The sequence below is a fragment of the Phasianus colchicus genome, chromosome 1 (assembly GCF_987193195.1).
Source record: "Phasianus colchicus chromosome 1, bPhaCol1.hap1.1, whole genome shotgun sequence".
Lineage (NCBI taxonomy): Eukaryota > Metazoa > Chordata > Aves > Galliformes > Phasianidae > Phasianus > Phasianus colchicus.
Genome location: NC_143436.1, coordinates 58561694 through 58583866, shown reverse-complemented (window position 1 = coordinate 58583866; position 22173 = coordinate 58561694). Strand labels below are relative to the sequence as shown.

The following is a 22173-nucleotide window of genomic DNA, read 5'->3' as shown; positions in this document are numbered from 1 at the left end:
ATAAAAGTTAGTAATATTCTTCTTCCACAGATGTGTTTGCTGTGGTCTAAAGTGAGGAAGCAGAGATCACAAGCATGCAAAAAAACCGAACAGATAAGCCTGCCAAATGAAGGGAGCAAATAATCTGTAGCACAATTATGAAATTTCAGGAAATTAATAAAAACAGTATCAGAAATAATATAAAAGCTGATTTCGTACAAGTCATGTCATGCTGGCAACAGCCTTAGTGAAGTTGAAACAGCACTTCTGTCACGAAAGTAAAATATGCAGTAAAATAGAAAAACACAGTGTTTGAATCTCTAAATCAAATTATTTGAGTCTGAAGTCTTTGTGTGAGTGTGAATTTGTTGTTGGTGGGTGTTGGGTTTTTTTATTTGTTTGTTTTATTTTTTAACTCATTTGGGAATCAGAATGAGATTTTAAAGGGACATATTTATCATCATGACTCTTTAGCAGCTTTGTATCTCCTAGTCCTCCTTGTAAAAGTGATAAGAGCAATCTGCAATTTCCTATGTGGAAAAACAGCATTTTTTTCTGCCTACTTGTTTTCAAAGAGTTCCTGTGACAAGGGGTTGGGGTATAAGTTATGCTTAGCAATCATTGACTACTGCTTCCTATATCCTATATCCTATATCCTATATCCTACATTCTATATCCTGTAGCCTATCCTATAAGAGGATCACCTGAAGCCATGGCACCAAGGAACATTTTCCTCTGTAGCCTTTTTATGCCTTATGGTACAAATCTATTTACAAAATAATTGCTATCTTTTTTCTATACCGTATCAGCATTATTTCTCAGGCCTTTAATAATCTTGCTTTCAAATAATCCCATTTAGCATGTTTAAAAGCCTGCATTTCAAACATTCCTTTTTTTTTTTTTTTTTTTTTTTAAGCTTTTACAAACATGCAAGAGAGGTCAGGGTAGGAAGTGCTCAAGCTCTGCAACATCTTTCTAAAAATCAAAATAAGTAGAGAACTTGAAACTATTTGCTTCTGCATTACAGTCTTCCTGGCCTAGTGATGTTAAATATAATTCTAACAGGAGGTACATGGTCAGAGACAAGTCCCCCAGTTTCCTGCTATTAAGTTAACCTTATTAAATGCTACATTATTGTTTAACATAGGATAGGGGTTTCTCTTAATGCAACGATGAATTATTCATAAGAGAAGCTACGATATTTTACCTTGTTAAGTGTAACTCCAGTGTGTTGAGACCAGTATCTGGAGCTATGCATCAGAGACAGAATTAGACATGGATTTCTTAAACCTGCAGTGGAATAAAAATTTTAGTAGTTTGCAACTACAGCTTGTGCAATTAAAGTAGGTAGCAGACATTTAGTGGAATGTGACACAGTCAGATTTAGAGAGCCTATAATAATGTATTAACTGTACTAAATACCACAGAAATAATATCTCTAGATAAATATTACCTGCCTTGGCAAGGAATATATAATCTTCAAGATTTTCTGTCCACGAAAGGGAAGATGATCATGTACTCAATATAAACATACATAGCTGTAATTAATTATCATAGAATCATAGAATGACCTGGGTTGAAAAGGACCACAGTGATCATCTAGTTTCAACCCCTATGCTATGTGCAGGGCCGCCAACCACCAGACCAGGCTGCCCAGAGCCACATCCAGCCTGGATGTGTTTATAATTGTTATTTATGTTTATAATTAGCTATAGAAAGCACTTTTTCTGAGATTTTAAAACATCTTAAAAGTGTAAGTACTGTTAACATCTTTCCAGAAAAACAGGGAACACAAACTTGTCTATGTTTTGGATCTTAAATCTATCTTCTGAAAAAAGAAAAAAGTCTTTCAGACTGCAAAATGGTCTTGGAAATGTAGATTCTGCTCTGGAAATTTAGGTACCACTCTTTTCTGATAAGGTAAAAAACTAAGTTCTTCCACTATTTCTCCACAGTTACCTTAAATTGGTCTGCAGAAATACAGACGTAAATAAAGATTTTGTTACCCTCTTAGAAACAAGTGTGAACTTGGGTATAATATATGCTTAAATTCTTGCAAAGAATTTGAGCCAAATCCTTTTATATCTGAGTCAGTTTTCTTCTCCATGCTTCTAATCTTTGTCTTAGGCAAGTGATTATGTAAAATGAAAGGTGTGTAAAAATTGCCCCAGACTGGTGGACACAGAAATGGAAGGGATTCAGTTTTAAAGCTCTAGAGGACTTCATGCAAGAGTGACTACAATGGGCTGATACGATGTCTGAAAAGTACTTGTTGAGTAAAGATACCTTCCAATTTGAGTGTGCTAGATCATTAGTGAATCAATAAGGAAATATTTGATAAAAAAAAAAAAAGGCAGTGGGCTAGCACCTATTCCAATCAAAGGAAAAGACTTTTGTTTTTAACTACACTAAGAGTCTCTTTGGGCCTACAGTTTGTTAATATTTCTGTCAGCAACACTGCCGCATGTTACAAAACCTCTGAGGAACAATGAGAGTCTCCATAGAGTTATTCAGGGTCCTGCAAGGACATCCACAACTTGAAGGGATTTGCAGAGATTCACTGAAATGTCAGTGTCTTTACTGGATTCATGGGAGGATGAGGGATTTAATCAGTAGATCTTTGTGAGATCCCCTGTGCTGTCTTATAGCTCTTTACTATTATTTCATTGACAACATTCTCACACGTTTTGGCAGAAAAATAGAATTTAAACTAGGAAAAACATAAATAGTAACTTTTCTTTTTTTTTACATTTTGGTTTCACTCAGCCTTCTGAACACCCTCCTCTTTCCCCAGCTTTATCACCTGTCACCTGGAGACTATGAGTAGCTCTCAAAAGGTTTTTCTATTTAATAGCACAGGCATGATAGCTGATATGAGGATAATGAAGTGCTGTGCCTCTGATTCAATCTGGGCTGCAGAAGGAGTACTTACCTATCACAGCTCTGTTCTTTCAGATAAAATATCCTGGAATCTAATGATCTTCAATTCAATCTTAACAGAAGCTTAAATAACTCTTCTGCTGAGGGAACATTTATCAGGGCAGCAGATATATATAATTTTAGACTGAGTTCTGGGGTGGATATTTTAACAAAGTGCTTGAAGAAGATAGTTGGAGTCAGATAAAACTTATCTTGTTCAGGTAGACTTCTGTGACAAACTTCAGTCAGCTTCCAACTACAGTGGCATATCACAGGGTGGGGAAAGGAAGCAACTTGCTGAAATCTGTTGTTTTGATCTCCTTTTTACAGCAAGGTGCTGCAAGTGGAAACAAGCATTGGTCCACTGATGAAATGTGTGTGAGCTGTGAGCAAGGTCTTAGTTTTGTTGCCTTTTGATGACACCAGTCACTCTTCTGACCCTTTTACAACTTACTCTGCAGCAACAATTTGAGTTGAAATGTAACCAAAGAGATGACTAAATAAAACTGCTTGCTCAGACCCGTGCAATGAATATCATAGTCTAATTATACCTCAGTAGTCAGCCTGTTTATTACTAATAAATCAAAATCTAATGATTTCCCAATTTAATCAAACTATAGTTATGCTCCTTAATTATAATAACATGTAAATTTTAATAAAATGTAAATTATAATAAAATGTGGAGTTCCTCCACCTAAGAGATGCTTCAGTTGCAAGCAAATCTCCAGCACATTTTTGAGGCCATACTGCTGGGAACGTCTGTTTTGAGTGGTAACTGCCATTGTATGCCTCTAGGTGGAGACCCTATCCATTTAGTTCAGCCTTCCACAGAGAACAGTAGGATGCTTCAGAAGATGTGTGGTTCTTTTCATTCACTAGATAGAATAATAAGGCACTAGCTTAAAAAAAACTTAAGCTACAAATTACATGAGGAAAATAGATGGGTTGCATTAAAAAATGTAACTTTTTTTCTAATATTTGTTGCACAGGCCATCCATGTCAGAGATTTCTTTCCGTGCCTGTGTGTAATACATATTCTAATCTATTTTATTCATATTTCAAGCTGAGCCCTGCAACTTCTGTAGAACCAAAATACCCAGAACCTTAGAGAACAAGAGAGGAGATGCCACTTACCAGCAGAGCAATTGCACAATTTCCACTGTCAGGGTTGGCTAATATGGCATATGGTACATTGGCATATTTCTTAAATTTAGGCTTTTTTGTTATGGTTCAATTTTTTTCCTTTCTTAGTCAGTGATTAAAGAGACGAGTGGTGACATCTTACTACAAGGACACTGCAGGGTGTAGTCTTGTTTCTAAATGGGGTATGAAAGAGCCATGCCTATCATAAAATATATTCCATCTCAAAAGTTGGGTAACATATTCTCAAATCTATACATTATTCCATCTGATAAATTAAGATGTCTAAAATCTCCTAAAATCTCTAAGATCTCCTAACTTGCATTGCTGTTGTCTATTTCCCCTTTTATTATAATTGGTATTGCATATCTAAGTCTTTGCAGAATTTTCATAGTTTCAGCTCTGTACTCCTTATATTTAAAATTTCTATTAAAGAACTGTTGCTGTCTGCAGCTGCAGAAACACTTTGAACACTGTCTTTAACTTGGGAACCTAAGTACTGTAGTTAATTGGCAGTTTGCACTGGGGATGTAGATTAAGCTATACATGGATATAGTTCAGAGAGGGATTAAAAATAACTTTTAGGAATTGATCATTGTGACACAACAATATCTTGTAATTTTCCTCAGACCAGCATTACTTATTATAGTGAGATTCCTTTAATGTCTGTAGCATTCTCAGTCGACATAACACTTAGTAGCTCTCCAGGGGCTTCTGCTTCCCTATCTAACCCTCTAAAGGAGTTTGATAACTAATATTAATAATGCTCCCAATAAGCTTTCCTATTCTTTCTCTTAGTTTATGTTTTCATTCCTTACTCCACCTTGGACATGCACACAGGAGAAGGAATGACATCCATTTGGATGCACTGAGGTGTGAGCCTCATTTTCCAGGATCCAGTACTTTCAGCTGGTGTAAATGTCAGGTGAAATGCCACAGAAACCAGTCAATGTTGAGCACTTGAGGATAACAGCAGTAGCTTCTTCCTTTCCCCTTAATAACCACCTCCTTTTACATTTCATACGCAATGATTTCATTCTCTCATTTCTGGGTTATAAAATTATATTGATCGTAGCAACTACATTTCCAGTCCCAACTGTGCAGCTTACTTGCAGAAGAAAACAAAGGACTATTCTACCCTTTTTAGTTTACCAAAGCTAAAAGGGCCTGAACTATTTACCGTCTCTGAAGTGCAGAGGGCAAAGACTGTCTTTTTCAACTGTCATTATGCATATTTCCTCTAGTGTCTAAATATTCTTCCACGCTGAGCTGAAGATTATTGTAGTTTTGACTGAGAAGGAGTTACTATCATATTCCATTCCTCTGACTATATGGATGACTGTATCATATACGTGTACTTGGTTATGGTTCCAACACTGCACAGATGAAAGCCTTGCCATATCTTTGTCACAAGTCTTGGTTATTTGCTTTCTTTGTGACCAAAGAATATTTATATAAAATCCTAGCAAGAATAAGGAGACACGTGAGTGAAGGCATCTCCTCTTCTAGTTCAAAAATACTTTTTTTTTCCCCATCAAAATCAGTTAGATAATACTGTGCCCATTAAGTATATTTTTCAAGTTTGCACAGCATATACAGAAGCAGAGTTTAAATTGGAGTGATGTCAGTTGCCCAAAGACAGAATACAAATACTCTCTTGCTGAGCCAGGTCCTGAAAAACAAAGCCATACCTACAGTCAAAGCTCTGCATGCAGAAAAATAAGAGTCTACTAGTCTACTGTAGACTAATAAGAGTTTATCGGCACAATAGTAAAAACAGTACTAATTTAGTAGAAATACATAATTCTCCAAAATACTGAGGAAAAACTCCTCCTTTTTGTTATCTGAAACAAGACAGATTGGATTTTTGTATATACTGCCTGTATTTTTCATTGTGAAATTTTGAATACAGGCTAGTTGGGCTCATTGTATATTCACCACTTTTAGACTAAGGGAAAAGTAGTGAGCAAGATTTGTTTAAGAACAGTACAAATCCTCAGGTACTAGGAATAGCACTGAGGCAGTAATGCTGATGCCAGGACAGTCATCTTCTCATATACAGTTCCCTGTTGCTTTTAATATTATTATTATTGCTTTATTTCACTTGTTAGTGGCACAGCGCTAGTTTGCTTTTGTTAATGCCCTATGGCACTGTTTCAAGATTTGTGCATGAGCTGTTCATTTTGCCTTCAGACACTCTTATTGATGAGATGGGGAAAAATAGATCTAGGCAGTCCTGAAGAGTATCGTTTTTTGCAGGACGTGTTGATTATGAAAAACAAACGTGTGTGAAAGAAGAATGGACCACATAGAAGCAGTAGCATTGTGCAGAGAAGGTTTTAGACTCAGATAGGTGGCAGAAGATAACAAATACAGCGAGAATTTTAGTCTTCACATATTCAAGATATTTTCTGATTTTTTTTTGGGGGGGGGGTTGTTGTTTGTTTGTTTGTTTTTTTATCAAAAGCTCAGAAAAGTTCCATCATCTCTCTTAAAGTCTATAATTAAATCTGACAAACGTGCATAGTGTATTTGTCAGAGGCTTGGGGTTTTTGTTTTCCTCTTTTTTCACAGTATGGTATTAAATGGTGCCAGAAATGAAATTAGAATCAAAACCAGTGCTGTACAGGATCAAATTCAATTTAGGAAAAAATATAATTTTATCCTTGCTACAGCAAAATCCATGAAATCCATTTTGCGTAGGTTTGTATTGGAGAGAGGAACTGGATCAAAGACAAATAAAAGTTAGAAAAGTTTTGAGCACTGAAATCTGAAAAGTACTCAGAGTACCTACGCACATAGATTGCTGGGTATTCCTATTTAAATCACCAATATGGATTTCAGGTGTACATTGTTTGCTTCGTCTTTCATCTCTTGACCTTTTTACAGTTTCAGAAAATTGAAAGGAACCATTAAATCCTTACCACATTTAACTTGGCAATATATACAGTACAAAGGAAGGATTTGTTTAACAAAATTTGACAGGCATGGCATATCAGTCTTTTTTCTTTTTTTTTTTCAGTGCAAATATTTCTATAGTCTGCTTTGTGACAGATGTTGATGATTTGTTCTCAGTGCAAAAATTGTAAGGATTTCTGAAGGGATCGGATCCTGTCAGGGCAAATGGAAAACAGACTCAGCAGAATGTAATTGATAAATAACTTCTGTTGAAAGATTGTGAGCCTAAGGTTGATATCCAGTCCTTACCCCTTTCCTTTGCCCTCCTATTTACGAGATGAATACCCTCAATTATGTAATTTCGCTTTCTTATCCTTTCTGATCCACTTTCTGATCAAATGGTTTGCAGGAACAAATTTATAGACCAGACCTCTTTTTTTTCTATTCCCAGTAACTTCTAGGAAGATACACGAAATATTGAGAAGCAGACCACGGCTGCCAACATGCTCTGTGAAAGTTCACTCCAGCCTTTGTTGAGTCTCTCCTTGTGAGTGGTGATAGCGGCTCAGGTCAACCCACCAGTGCCCTGCCTCTGCCTGACCCAGCTACCACCCACTGCAAAAAGACCTGGCATCAAACCATGCCAAAAGTTCACATATTATGAAACCCAACTAATCTCCCCATCCTACTCCCAACACCTATAGTCAACAGAAAGGTAAAAAATGATTTTCAGCACTGCAAAGAAACTCTTAAGAGAGGAAAAACTACTACACTGAAAATGTTTCTCAACCATTTACCAAAGATCAAACAATTTTTTTATATTATGTTTATATTATATTTAAATTTCTCAGACTTGTACATTATCCACGCAGTGATTATACTGTTTACATTTCACAAAGTCATATATTTTAAAATATATTTCAGAAAATGAACTTGGGTGCTTTTCAGGTTGCAGGAGAAATTTCTTACCTTTTCTGGCTATACTCTGTTCAGCAAGAATGCGCTTCATATACAAGGATAAATTATGGTAGCCTGTGGGAGTCAGTGCCATATTGTGCAGCTCAAATACCCATGGGCTTGCAGAAGACATCTCTGTTTGCTCAAGAGCAAGATCTGGTACTTCTCATAATGGGAGGTCATATTACCTTAAAACACCTCTGTCTGTAGGTCTGTCTGATGAGTAACATCTGTTCCTGTAACAACTGCCTCTCCAGTAAGAGAAATAGGGTCTGTGACTTGACAAAAATAAAAGTAGTTCACAGGCAATCCTGTTCTAATGGAGTAAGTGGTCCCAATAAGGAAGAGAGATCTCCCAATGGGCATGATTCAAACCTTCCTGGGGTCAGCAAAAGACAGTACAGCAAGTTCAGAATGCTTCTGATTACAAAGCAGGAATACCTCTATTTCTGCTGATATGTGTAAAACAGTAGTTTCATCAGCAGTGATGAGATATATCAATTTCAGTCAAACTTTTCTGCATTTCTGTACCTTCTCATCAAAACACGCAGGAAAATGTGGTTCAGGTTGCAATCATATTGATAAAAGAAAAGATTTTGCTAGGATATGTGACAGCAGAATTCTCCCTCATGTTTTTCTACACCTGGGAAAGCCACAGCAGTTAACATAATTTGCAATGCAGAATTATCAGCTTTCTCACAGCAGGAGAGCTTCGTGCAAAGGGAAATCAGTGGGAAAGGGACTCATCTGCTTTGCTTCCATTCAAAAGAACAGTGAAATCCTATTCCTATCAGGTAAAACTAGCTATTTGGTTTCGTTCAGCTCCCAGCAACTCAGATAATAAAATCAGGGGAATGCCCAATATTTCCACTGTAAATGGAAAAAAGACATCAGAAAATACATAGGAATAAAGTTAGCTGGGAGGCAGTAATTCAGTTTCACAAGTTTCAAGGTTTTAAAACGAATTTTAGTTCTCCAGTGGGATAAAAACAAAGTCTGAACGTTTTGTCACAATGTTATTGTACAGAAACATCTGTTTTCTCATTATAAAGCATAACATTTTCCCCTCAGATTCTCTCTCACCTTCTTCCTTTCTTTTCCCAATCTCTCTTGCTCCCTCTCTCCCTCTTTGTCACCAGAGGTAGCTGCAGAGCCCTCGATCACAAATGCTTTTCAAATGAATTTTTTTTGAAATCAATACATCTTTGTGAGTTAGTTCATCTTTTCATAAAAAATTCATTCTGTCAAGAATGTTTCTAACTCTACTTGGGAGAAGTCCCAAAAATGTGATATCTTGCATACCTAGTTGGACAGTCAGCTGCACAGCTGTGGTCCCTGCTGAAATGCCAGTCCAGTAGACTAAAGATTTCTGGGTTAATCCCCTATATTTTTTAATTTCATTTCATTTTTTCTGCACAGAATATAAAGCCTATTATACTCCCTTTGGCCTATTCTTACCATACAAAACACATATTTAATTAAAGCATTTCTCCTCACAGCTTTGTTTTCTTGAAACTCATCCCAAGGATTTTAGGGATATACCTGTGAACAGCTAGTAAGAAAAAATATCTGTCTAGCCTTACAATCCTCTGTTTATCCATGTGTGCACCTTCCCACTGAAATGGCAAACAAATCTTTGAGAAGATGAGCTTCATCTTCTGCCAGATGTATTTCTTTAAGTATAAATTACCAGATTACGAAGTCACCTCAGACAGAGACCCTTCACCCTGGTTTAGCAACATGACTTTTCCACAGAGACAAACTTGCTTATTTTTCAGGGAGGTCAGAAGGGCTTTTTCTGTTGCGTTGACATTTGACATCACCTTCTTCCTTCTGCATCTGAAAGAAAACAGTGCTAAAATGACAATGAAAATGCATTGCTCTGTTTAAGTGACATGGGTTATATATTTCTGTGCATCAACAGCCTTGTTATAGGAATCAGAGAAGGATTCATTACCCTTGAAGTATAAAAGGTTCAAACATAACTGATTTTTTCTACCTTCTTTTGCCTGAATCTCCAATTCTAGAAGATCTGTCTTGAAGAAGCTGTGCCTTTTGGGTGGGAGGAAAAAAAAAAAAAAAAAAAAAGAAAAGAAAAAGAAAATATTCCAATTAGAAACAATCTAACTTCTCTGTCACATCTGGCCTTCATGCCTCAATAATCCCTTGAGAACAGCTCATAAATAATGAGAGCTCAGAGACAGTCTGTACAATTCCAGCACATTCTACATTCTATTGATTTCCAGGGGATGCACACAAGGATAATGCATATCCTTAAGGCAAAATCATGTGCTGTTTGTTGGTCTTCTAGCAAATACATATTGCTAGTATTTTAATTAATGTTTATTGAGTACTGACAATAGGTGTACATAGCAAAAAAGAGTTGCTGTATTTGAACAGAAGTGATTTTTATCTGTTTATTTTTTTATAGTTTCCTTCCTACCCATTTCATACCTTATGTCACAGTTCTATGTAATATAGATTAAAAATATTGTGAATTGAAAAAAATTATCATGAAGGAAGTACAAGCAAGCGAGCATCAAGAGAGCACATCATGTTTAAAGAAAACACATACACACAAACAAACAAACAAACAAACCCTATATTTTCCAGGCACAAATAGTCAACTGAACGTATAAAATTGTTTTGATTTCACTGAAATGAAAAAAAAAAAAAGATTAATTTGTAAACATCTAATGAGAAAGCTAGTGACAGAGCTGAGGTGAGTCTACCAATTCTATTCCCTTAAGGGCAAAAATCTTTGCAAATGCTCACACACACACACACACACACACAGAAGAAAAAAAAAAAAAGAAAAAAAAAGAAAAAGACACATCAGTAAAAGAAAAGTAGGGGGGAAAGATGACACAAACTTGTTTCAGAAACTTTACAGATGCATACCTATCAGGAACATGAAGAAAAGAAGGAGACATAAGTCACTGTCATGATCCAGCTCATGGTGATTAACTTCCTCACCTTGGGTTATAAGAATGACGTATTCCCAGGAACTGATTGGTTTATTGGAAAATGTTAGAAGGGAAGGAATCAACGTACAGTTGCTAGACAAAGGCAGAAATGAATAAGAGAAGATTAAAAAATCTAAATTTGCATTCAAATGTAGTATCTTCATCATGTATTTAAGAGAATCTTCTTACTATGTTACTTGTAAGGGGATATTATATGTTTTAAGGGGGTTTACATTAGCATGAGTTGAATGATTCTTCTGCACTCAATCTTCTACCTTTAAATTCTTTCCAGGTACTTTTCCATTTCCTAAAAGCAAAGGAACTAATTTCATAATGGTATATGTTTTTTCTTTCCTCTGCAGGCTTAAGTGATAATTGAGTATCTTGTTAGCAGCACAGAAATGAATAACTCAACATACGTAAACTCTTCCTCTGAAAATGTAATAGCTCTGGAGAGCCCCTATAAAACTATCGAAGTGGTGTTCATCGTCTTGGTGGCAGGGTCTCTCAGCTTAGTTACCATAATTGGGAACATCCTGGTCATGGTGTCAATCAAAGTCAACAGGCACCTGCAGACTGTCAACAACTATTTCCTGTTCAGCTTGGCCTGCGCTGACTTGATCATAGGCATCTTTTCCATGAACCTATATACCCTCTACACTGTGATAGGCTACTGGCCCTTAGGGCCTGTGGTATGTGACCTCTGGCTGGCTCTTGATTATGTGGTCAGCAACGCTTCTGTGATGAACCTCCTTATCATCAGCTTTGACAGATACTTTTGTGTCACCAAGCCTCTGACATACCCTGTAAAGCGGACGACTAAGATGGCAGGCATAATGATTGCAGCTGCGTGGGTCCTCTCCTTCATCCTGTGGGCCCCTGCAATTCTCTTCTGGCAGTTCATTGTAGGGGGAAGGACTGTTCCCGACAAGGATTGCTACATCCAGTTCTTTTCCAATCCTGCTGTCACTTTTGGCACTGCCATTGCAGCATTCTATTTACCTGTTATAATCATGACTGTTCTTTACTGGCAAATCTCTCGAGCCAGCAAGAGTCGGATAAAGAAAGGGAAAAAGGAAGCTGCCCAAAACCAGGATCCAGTTTCCCCCAGCCTTGTCCAAGGTAAAATAGTAAAACCAAACAATAACAACATCCCAGCTAGTTCAGATGGGTTGGAACATAACAAAATTCAGAATGGAAAAACCACTGGAGAGAGTGTGATGGAAAACTGTGTTCAAGGGGAGGAGAAGGACAGCTCCAATGACTCCACCTCAGTGAGTGTGGTCCCTTCCAATATAAAAGAGGATGAAGCTGCCAAAGATGCCAGCCAGACTTCTGCCTCCCAAGACCAACTCAAAGTGGAGAACTCCAAGCTGACATGCATCAGGATAGTAACCAAGTCCCAAAAGGGTGACTGCTGTGCTCCCACCAATACTACTGTAGAGATTGTAGGCACCAATGGGGATGAGAAGCAGAATAGCGTAGCCCGGAAAATAGTCAAGATGACGAAGCAGCCAGCCAAAAAGAAACCACCACCTTCTAGAGAGAAAAAAGTGACAAGGACCATTTTAGCCATCCTCCTAGCTTTCATCATCACCTGGACCCCATACAACGTTATGGTGCTCATCAACAGCTTCTGTGCATCCTGCATCCCTGGTACTGTATGGACCATAGGTTATTGGCTCTGTTACATCAACAGCACCATCAACCCTGCTTGTTATGCGCTCTGCAATGCCACATTCAAGAAGACCTTTAAGCACCTTCTTATGTGCCATTACAAGAATATAGGAGCAACAAGGTAAATAAATAAATAAATAAATATAATAATAAAATAATGGAAAACATGAAGAAGTTCCAAACTAAATTATAAAACAAATAAACAAACAACAATGCCATAGCACTTTATGCTCTATTATGGAATGTGCAATCAAAGACATTAGAGGAAATACTGAGATGGAGCATCAACTCCACCCCTGAGAACTACACTAAAGATCTTTTTCTTTAATTTTAATCACTGACAATAAATCTTGAGGACATGCGTAAGTTCTGAGCAGTTATTCAAGTATTTGGACTGGAGGCACAGTTCCTTACTTTCTGAGAGTACTCTGAAGAAGGGCTTTAGAATCTTTGTTTGTTGTGGGTTTTTTTGTCACTATATCTATCTATTTTTTTTTTTTCTCTCTGTGTTTGAAATGTCTTCATCTAGGGAAGAAAAATAAGGGAACTCTAAAAATAATAATGTGGAAGAGACATAGGGGCTTGAAAGAACTTTACATAATCCAAATCATAGCAGGTTTCCAAAGCTCAAGGTTGTCTAAAGCTTTTTGTTTGTGTCATGTGAGAAACGTAATGTTATGTAAAACATGATGAAACTTATTTTATGTGTTTTATAACACTCTCATTTCCAAAACTGCATCATTTATGACAGTGTATTTTTTGCTCGACATGTAACCATTGCCTAAGATGTATCAGTCTAAGTTTACCACTTACCCCTTTCTAGGGGATTTTGTCCCATTATCCCCCCACTAAGTCAAAATAAAAGTGAAAAAAGATAGCCTTTCCAGCTTGCTACATCCCAGATTTGTTTCAGCATTCATGCAAGTGAATGCTTTTGAGACAATTTTGTGCACTTTGTTTGTCATATAAAATCCACCCTTGAATTTCTTTTTTATTTCCACCCACCTTTTCTTTCCTTTTGTACCTTAGCTTTCTAAGGCACAAGGACTGAATATCAAAAGAAGTTGTAAATTCAAAGGTCTCATCAAATCCGCCACCATGATGGCCAAATGAAGAGCCTCAGCTGAAAACTAGAAATGAGCTCATTACTAGGAAAATAGAGGTTACGTCCTTTTAAAGTTAGATATACAGATGAAGAAATATGCTGAGCCACCACAGAAGAAATAATTTGTATTAAATGATGGTGCTCTTAATCAGACAAAATTCTCAATTTATTAATTGAGGAAAAGAAAGGAAGAAACCGATGTGCCCACACAGATCATGCTCTGTCTAAACCCTTAGTGTGCAATAAGGGTCCTACCTAGATGCATCTTTGACAAGATCTTTACTTTCCGGAAAAGATTTTCATTGCTTTTCATGTTGTGCTAGATAGCAGCAATATTTTCACTGCATGCCAAGAGATAATACTAATAAAAAGGCTGAGATGAAAACAGTGATTACACAAAACCAGATACCAAAATAGTCTAGACTGAGGGTTGGCAAGGCTCAAGGTTGAGTTATTATCTGCTATTCTGCACCAGCTCAAATCCGTATTATTTCTTCCTGGCAAAGAATTTACTATCTCAATATTTCATATTTATTGTAGCACAACTGAGCACTGTGTGGTTGGAACAAAGAGTATCAGATTACTGAAAAATGAAATTGTCTGTGAATTTTGCATATTACAGTTACCTCCTTCTCCATAACTCTAACAGGAGGTAAACCTACACATTTTATTACCAAAAAGCAGTTTGCTGTATAGTCTCTCAAGAGACTGTTTCCTGGAGTGAAAGCCACATACCAAATGGGACACTAAACCATTCTATTATTCCATGTACCCGTATTAGAATCTTCCAAAAAGCACTTTGAAATAAAAGCCTTCAAGATTGTGGGAAAATTAAACCTGCAGACCTAAACTTTACATTTGACAAGCATATTGGAGAAGAGTGTCAAAGCACTTTAGCAATATGATAGTTTTCGTGTTTCAAGGTACAAGTTTCAAGTAGAAAGGGAAAACGAGGAGGGTTAAACTGCAGTAAATTAAGGCCACATTAAATTTAGGATGAGTATGTCTTACTATGCATTCACTGATTTTACAGCTCTAGTGATTTCATCCTGATACATCTAAGTGTCTCCATGTAGCCAAGAAACTAATTTGGCAAACCCCACTCATGTGGAATCATACTACCACAGGTTTCATCTTCCTGTTGACAAGAAACAATTACTCACTACTAAGTCTTGCAAAACTGAGTGAGTCTTTCAAAGCTACATCCACTAGTCTTATCTTGACAGGTCAGGGGTGAGAGTTACGTGATCATTTCTATATAACTCATTCTCCTGGAATGCTAAAAATAAATACAGGTAAAAAAATTAAAAATAAAATATGTTTTTTCTAAATCTTACTTCTTTAGAAAAAAATGGATAACAGAAACACGCTTGTTCCTTTCTTTCAGCATGTATTTTAGGTATCAATAGTACAATAGTACAGTGCCATATCAAATGGTAAAGAATGTATACCAGTTGATTGGTGTCTTGCCATTGTGATGCTTGTCTACAAGGAGGGCCAGAAGGAGGGTCTGGGGAACTAGCGGCCTGTCAGCCTGACCTCCGTGTCAAAGGAGATCATGCTGATCATCTTGAGTGCAATCATGTGATATGTAGAACAACCAGGGAATCAGACCTAGTCATCATGGCTTCATGAAAGGCACGTCCTGCTTGACCAACCTCATCTCTATGACCAGGTGATCCATCTGGTGGATTAAGGAAAGGCTGTGGAAGAAGTCTGCCTAGACTTTAGCAAATCCTTTGACTCTATTTCTGCAGTATTGTCCTGCAGTAGCTGGCAGACCATGGCTTGGATAGGTGTAATCTTCACTGGGTAAAAAACTATCTGGATGGCCTGGACCAGAGTGGTAGTCAGTGGAGTTAAATCCATTTGGCAACCAGTCACTAGTGGTATTCTTCAGGGATCAGTGTTGGGCCTTTCAGTTTGATAACTTTATTGATGATCTAGATGAGGGAATTGAGTGTATCCACAGTGAGTTTTCAGATAATGCCATGTTGGGAGGAAGTTTTGATCTGCCCAAGGATAGGAAGGTCCTACAGAGGGATCAAGAGGCTGGATCTCTGAGCTGAGACCAACAGGATGAGCTTCAACAAGACCAGGTGCCAGGTTCTTCACTTTGATCACAACAATCCCATGCAACACTACAGGCTATCGGTTGGCAAGCTGCACAGACAAAAAAGATACAGGGATATTAGTCAACAGCCAGCTGAACATGAACAAGAAGTCTGCCCAGGTGGCCAAGGAGTCCAATGGTATCCTGGCTTATATGAGAAATGGTATACTAAGGTGGTGATCATCCCCTGCTGAACCCAGGACAAGTGGAAGGTACAGTACAGTGCTAACTCAGATATGGCAAATAATTTTATACATTTTTTATGCTTTGGCTGAACACAGTCTTTTGAACAATGAAAAATAGGCAGCCTTAATTTCTGTCTTGATAAAGGAATTTGAGAACAGGTTTCAAGACTGAAGATAATATAATCAATTTTTGTGCATATTTGCAACTCCGTTTTCAGTTGACAAATACATTACCTACAAATTTTCAAATGAAATGTATAGAGTTGCCATCAGATATTCAACTCAAAAATTTGATCATGTCTTTTCACTAGATCATTGTAAGACCTATCTTACCAGAGAAAACTGTCCCTCACTTCACAATCACACCTTATATATGTCACCACTTTTTGGCAGTATATACATTTGTGAGCAACTATTCTCAAGGATGAAGGAGGAGGAGCAACATTTCATCAAAAAATAATTGATGAGCACCTTGAAAACTCAGTAAGAATTGCAAACGCTTCCGTCAAATCAGACATTGATGCATTAGTTTCACAAAACAAGTTCAAATACCTCACTAGTTCTGTGCTTTGTTTCTTTCTTTTTTTGTTTAAGTAAAAAAGAAAATATATATTACAAAAAAAAAAAAAAAAGAAAAAAAAATGTAATTTTTGTTACTTACTTACATTAACTATATTACATATTTTGTATGCAGCCCAAGATAATTCCTCTTCATTCAGTCTCAGGAAAGACAAAAGGTTGGGCACCCATGCTTTATTCTGTTGTTTGAAGCTGTCACTTGTTCATAAATTATGAGTTCCTCCAGTAGCTGAGGATATTCCTATAGGTTAAGAAGTGTAAGCTATTGATTACAATCATACTTTTCATCCTGTGATTTCATAATGCTCAATATACCTCAAGGAAATAATTTATTTTGGGGCCAATATTTGCAAAACAACTACCAAAAAAAAAAAAAAGACAGCCATATTTAAAGTTTTCTAGAACTTTTCCCTTAAGTCACCTCCACTTTTGATCCTAACAGACAAAATTATTTTTGGTGTGCTGTTGCATATTTAAGGGGTTTGCAAGAAACATAATCCTGTGTGTTTCCATCTTGTTCCATATATTTTTACGTTCACAGCTGTTAAAATGGGTCAAACAACACACTTCTGTACGTACATACAAGAACACAAAGACACATACCAACATGGCTTATATACATGGAAAATAATCATCTAACATTCAAGATGTTGTATGGGATTGTGTCTATGTTGTGCTTGCTCGCAGTTGGTGGGAGTTGCAGAGACAGTCTTTACTGATGACACTGTCTATCCTGGCCTGGAAGTAGAGGATGGCAGAACCTGTTCTGAGACCCTGGGAACAACTCAGGTTTCTGGATCAGTAAGACAAAACACAGTATAATCTTTCAGGGCCACATAATAATTTGCTCTTCTGAACATCTCTAAAGCTCTCATTTCTTTGCTTTGTGTTCCAAACCACATTTACCAGGTTTCACTCTCCTTCTGAAAGATAGTTCTGCAAGATGCAGATGTTGATCTCGAAAAGCAACTCTCCGTGGATAACTCTTCTGGCTTTCCTGGCTATCACCTGCGTTCCATCCATCCTATGGCCCCTGATAGCCCTGCTGCCGGTGCTGCCACGTCTTCACATCAGGTTTGGCCAGAGGATCTCAGCAGCTATTCCGTACAGTGTGCTCACTGGCCACTTCGATTTCACACAGAAGTTGAGAAAACTCTGTGGGTGAATCATGAAAAGAACACCAAAAACAACAACAAACAACAACAAATACTGCAGTGAGCACTTCTCATCTTCTCATCTTCTTCCTCTTAATCATTTCCAGAAATAGCTAAAACCAGAAAGGCTCAGCCATTTAAAGTAGCCCTGCTGCAGCAGGACTGCCCCATTAGCAGCCCATGGTGGGTGAATCAGGCCATGCTACCTTCACTCTTCAAGGAGAGGACAACAGCTTGGTGATATATCAGTCTGACTGGTACATTCCTGAGTATTAAAGATATCTGTGGTTAAATATATATAAATTTTTTTTTTTTCTTTTTTTTTTCTTTTTTTTTTTTTAATTAAAAAGAGAAAGAAAGAAATTGAGGCAATATTCAGAAGTCTGTTTTCCAATTGGTACAAAATTGGAGGAAAACTTGTCAATCTTATGTTTGAAATTTTCATTTGATGTATCAGAAATCATGAGGGTTCATCTGGAGACAGGAGTGTTTGAACACTGCCTGATGAAAACTAGTCTGAAATCAACCAACATATATACATGAGTCAAATTCCCTCCTCCTTTCCTCCCTCCCTCCCTCCCTGCCTTCCTTCCTTCCTTCCTTCCTTCCTTCCTTCCTTCCTCCCTTCCTCCCTTCCTCCCTTCCTCCCTTCCTCCCTCCTTTTCTCCCTTCCTCCCTTCCTTCTCCCTTTTCTCTCTTTCTTCAACTCTTTCTTTCCCTATTTCTTTCTTTCCTTTCTTCAACCTCACAAATGTTCATGGGTACGAGAGTGTTCAAATGGACTCCTGGGATCAGTTGTGTGTCATCCACAAAACATGAAGGAGTCAAAAGCAACAGCTAAATCCATCAGCCCTCTGTTTTATGGCTGTCCACTCATTTTTAAGACCTCAGGATGTACCAATTGCTCCCAGACATCCCAGATATCCCGGCTATAACAAAGGCAGGAGATGCACCCTATTTTCTGTATGTTCATTTCATCTCCTCATGGATTTGAATGTTTTCTTTGTCTGTTCTTCAGTGGGGCTTGCTAGTAAACTCACTAGCTCCTTCCCTAGAATTTATTAATTTTCTCCCTGCTCTTCATTCCTGCTGACAGAGCACCTGATTTCTCCAGTCTTGCTAAGGTGGTACAATTAAAATTCTTCACCTCAGTTGTCAGAGCCTTGCCTTGCCACTTCTGTTACCCAAAACAACTGCTGGTACTGGCACTGCAATACCAAATTGCTAAGGCATCCTTACAGCCACGTTCTGCTCCAAAGGTAGCATGATGCAGTTGGTGGAAGGCAGGAAACATGCTGCTAAGATTTGTTTTCCTTCCTTCCCCTTACAAAAATTTCTAAATATATTTACTTTTTACAAAACAGGGATCTTCCTGTGTGAAGTTAAACTTAGGAAAGAAAACAAGAACGGGAAAACAAGTTCTGGGCTTTGGGGTTCAGGTGTTTACTGACAGAAAGTGGGATCAGAATACAGGGGCCTTCAATATTTTTAAAGCCCTCTTCTTGGTTGGCTCTGTATTCACAGATGCCAGCAAGGCAAATGGTAGAAATTGAGCAGCTAAAAAGAGTTAGGTCTTTTTTACCCCCGGGTCTACAGATACTTTATAAAACTTGTCTAGAGACACTCACTGGAGACAATATCCCATTTATTTTTCCTGTAAAATCATGAACAGCTCCACACTTCTAAGAAATCTTTCATTTTTAATTTATAGAAAATCTTTCCCTGAAGGAAGCTGATAGATGGTCCTTAATTTGCTGTGACATCTTTTCTTGTTTCTCTGCCTGCCTTTCCTCTTTTGTCACAGGCTTGACAAAAAGCATTTTTCCTCCTTCACTTTAAGAAGTATCTGTAACTTGTGTTTTAGCTACAGGTACACAGTTTCTCTTGCTTTTCAGGCACTGTGAATGTTGGTATTCAAAATCCTTAAGTCCACAAAAAATATTATATTGCCTTCTCACCTCTGCTGAAGTCCAAAATAATGTGTGGAGTAAGAAGTTTCATAAATCCTTTCTTCAGTGGTTTTAATTTGGAACGAAGAAAATTCCTCACATGAAATGAAATCAATTCTCTTCCTTCCCAGTTTTATCATGTCCATATGGGAAACAGCAGAGGATGATGGTAAAGAGTGAGTGTTCTTACAGGGCACTATCAAGCAGCAACATTTACCTATGTCCTGGGCAATGGTAAGGCAGTCTTCCCTTCCCTTGATTGCTCTTTTATTCCCAGTCTTACTAGCAGAGTATTCACTGAAAATCAATGATTAAGAAAGTAATCATAACAGAGTTGAGATGGATATCACTCATTCACCAAAACCAATGCAATTTTTTTTTTTTGTTTGTTTGTTTGTTTGTTTTTGTTCCTTCATTTGCTATGGCCTCTTTTTCTACATTATGGAACTAGTGGATCACATGAGCATATTAGTTCTCCCAGGCCCCTCCCAGAGTTTTGCATAACCTGAAAAAGTCCATTGGGTTGCTCCCTTTTTTCCCACCTTTGTATAATGAGTTAGTATATATTAGGGTTGTTGGATTTGGTTTTTTTTTTTATTTGTTTTTTTTTTTTTTTTTTTTTTGGTGGTGGTGGTGGTGGTTTTTTTGTTATTTATTTCTTTTTTTCTTTTGTGTGTTCCAGAGTACTTGCAAAGAAGCACATAGAAACACTTATAGGTTCCCCAAAGTGCTCTGACTCTCTGGGAAAACCAGCTACGGATAGTGTGTGAGGCAGTGTGTTTAAGGTGTGTATTATCTTAGTCTTTGAAATGAATGACTTCCTTGAGTATTTAGCCTTTGGTTCAGTTCATTTGGCAGCTCTGAAGAAAGCACAGGGGCACAGGCTTAGCATGCCCTAACTTTGAAAAGGGAAGGACAGGTCGATGTTCAATTGTCTTTTTTCTCCTCTTCTGGCTCGTGTAGGCTGCTGGAGTAGGGGAGGAATTTCTTTCCCCAGTAGTTCTGTCCCTGCACTTTTACTCCAAAGATAGACATTATTTGAAGTACAGAATGGTTGTAACAGTATTATTAATGAAAACGATACGGGGAAGAGTACCATGGTTGCCAATAAATGGACCTTTGAATAATTTTCCCTTAATACTGGTGCCACTTTTTAGAGGTGGTTAGTAAATTAGAGATTAGCAGTCTGTAAATACCTTTAGATAGCGTGTTTTAACATTACCAGCAGCATATCTTGACTATGTACAGAAATAACACAGTATGTGTAGTGCTATTCAAATTAAGTTATAATGTAAATATATCTACAATGAATGTCCAATTATCTTCAAGTTCTATGTACAAGAAAGAACCTCATCTCTTCTTAAGACTTTTTCTAGCTTAATAGTATGGAAAATCTGTTATCCATTTATATATATATATGAAAAAAAAATTGCATTTCTTTCTTCAAAGTAAATATTGAAAAAAAGAAGGAATGCATTACATGAATATGATATCAAAAATCCTATCGTAGGACTGAGAAGTTGGGGACTGGTCAAATTCTTGATGCTGTACATTTGATCTCATAAAGAAGATAAGCACAAGTTTATGGTTAGCACTGTAAAGCTGACCCATTTGATTATACATAAATTATAGATATATATTTATATATTCTGTATAGATATATACATATTATACACAATATTCATACAGTGAAAGTAAAGTTTGATAATGTCATATTAACTGGGAATTTTGATGTAATGTTATGCTCCATTTGGAGAAAGAACACCTGTCTTATTCAGCAACATTCAAACATGTTATGCAGAATAAAGGAAGAAGGTGCTTCAACCAAAACAACTCATGAAGGAATGAGGCAATGTGGGTTTGAAATTACACAAACAAATTACATGCAATATATGTGTATGTACTTCTGCCAAGCTGTATCCCTAGTTAAAGCATTGCATTAAACAGCAAATTATAACAATAATAAAAGTGTTTTTGTATGTGGTATCTGTTTTTCTTTTTACTGAGTGAACTACCATGTAAAATGTAAAATTGGTGTAATAAGCAAAAAAAAAAAAAAAAAATCCCTCCAGTAGCCACAAGAACAGGAGATTGTAGTAATTAAGAGGAAAAAAAAATTCTGACTTTCTTTTCCTGAGCTTTCTTGGCAAGTGTGGAGATCAAGAGATGTCTATAGAACCACATAACTCATTGTCTTGTCCAAATCTCTCTTTCCAACCTCAGTTCCTTTCCCTCCTCCGATGATTTTGCTTCTTACAGATTTTCACCTTTAACTGCAACACCCATGTTTGAAGATCCTTACTGTTTCTGTCTTGTTGGGACTCTACCTATCTTTATCTTCTCTGTAAACCATTGCCCTTTGTTCTGTCATTCCTTCGGTCCATGTTCAACTATTTCACCACCTTGCTTTTAGTAATCTTTCCACAATGAAAGCCAGAAAGACCACTTTTTTACACCTGTGTTTTTCTTAAAAAAATCAGATAAGTTTGTGTTTGAATATATTCCCGCACTTGCCCTCTATTTAAATTTCTTGTACTCTTCAAACTATATGC

At 37.2% G+C, this 22173-nt stretch overlaps 1 protein-coding gene and 1 long non-coding RNA gene across 4 annotated transcripts in view; one reads left to right on the top strand and one right to left on the bottom strand.

Annotated features, from left to right (window-relative positions):
• CHRM2 (cholinergic receptor muscarinic 2) overlaps nt 1–16070 on the top strand; it is a 96755-nt gene extending 80685 nt beyond the window's left edge. For 2 of the 3 annotated variants that reach the window (XM_090144558.1, XM_090144549.1), the window contains one exon: nt 11222–16070. In XM_090144558.1, the coding sequence (XP_090000684.1) occupies nt 11261–12661 (1401 nt within the window). In that variant the 5' untranslated portion in view covers nt 11222–11260 and the 3' untranslated portion in view covers nt 12662–16070. Of the gene's footprint in view, nt 1–7387; nt 7652–11221 lie in introns of all 3 variants that reach the window. The other variant, XM_090144564.1, reaches the window with a different exon arrangement.
• LOC149919644 (uncharacterized) lies at nt 9560–11470 on the bottom strand. The gene is made up of 4 exons (XR_016468502.1): nt 11380–11470; nt 10870–10952; nt 9893–9945; nt 9560–9732 (listed from the first exon to the last, which is right to left on the bottom strand). It is a non-coding gene; the product is annotated as an uncharacterized LOC149919644 (long non-coding RNA).
• Nucleotides 16071–22173: the final 6103 nt, after the last annotated feature.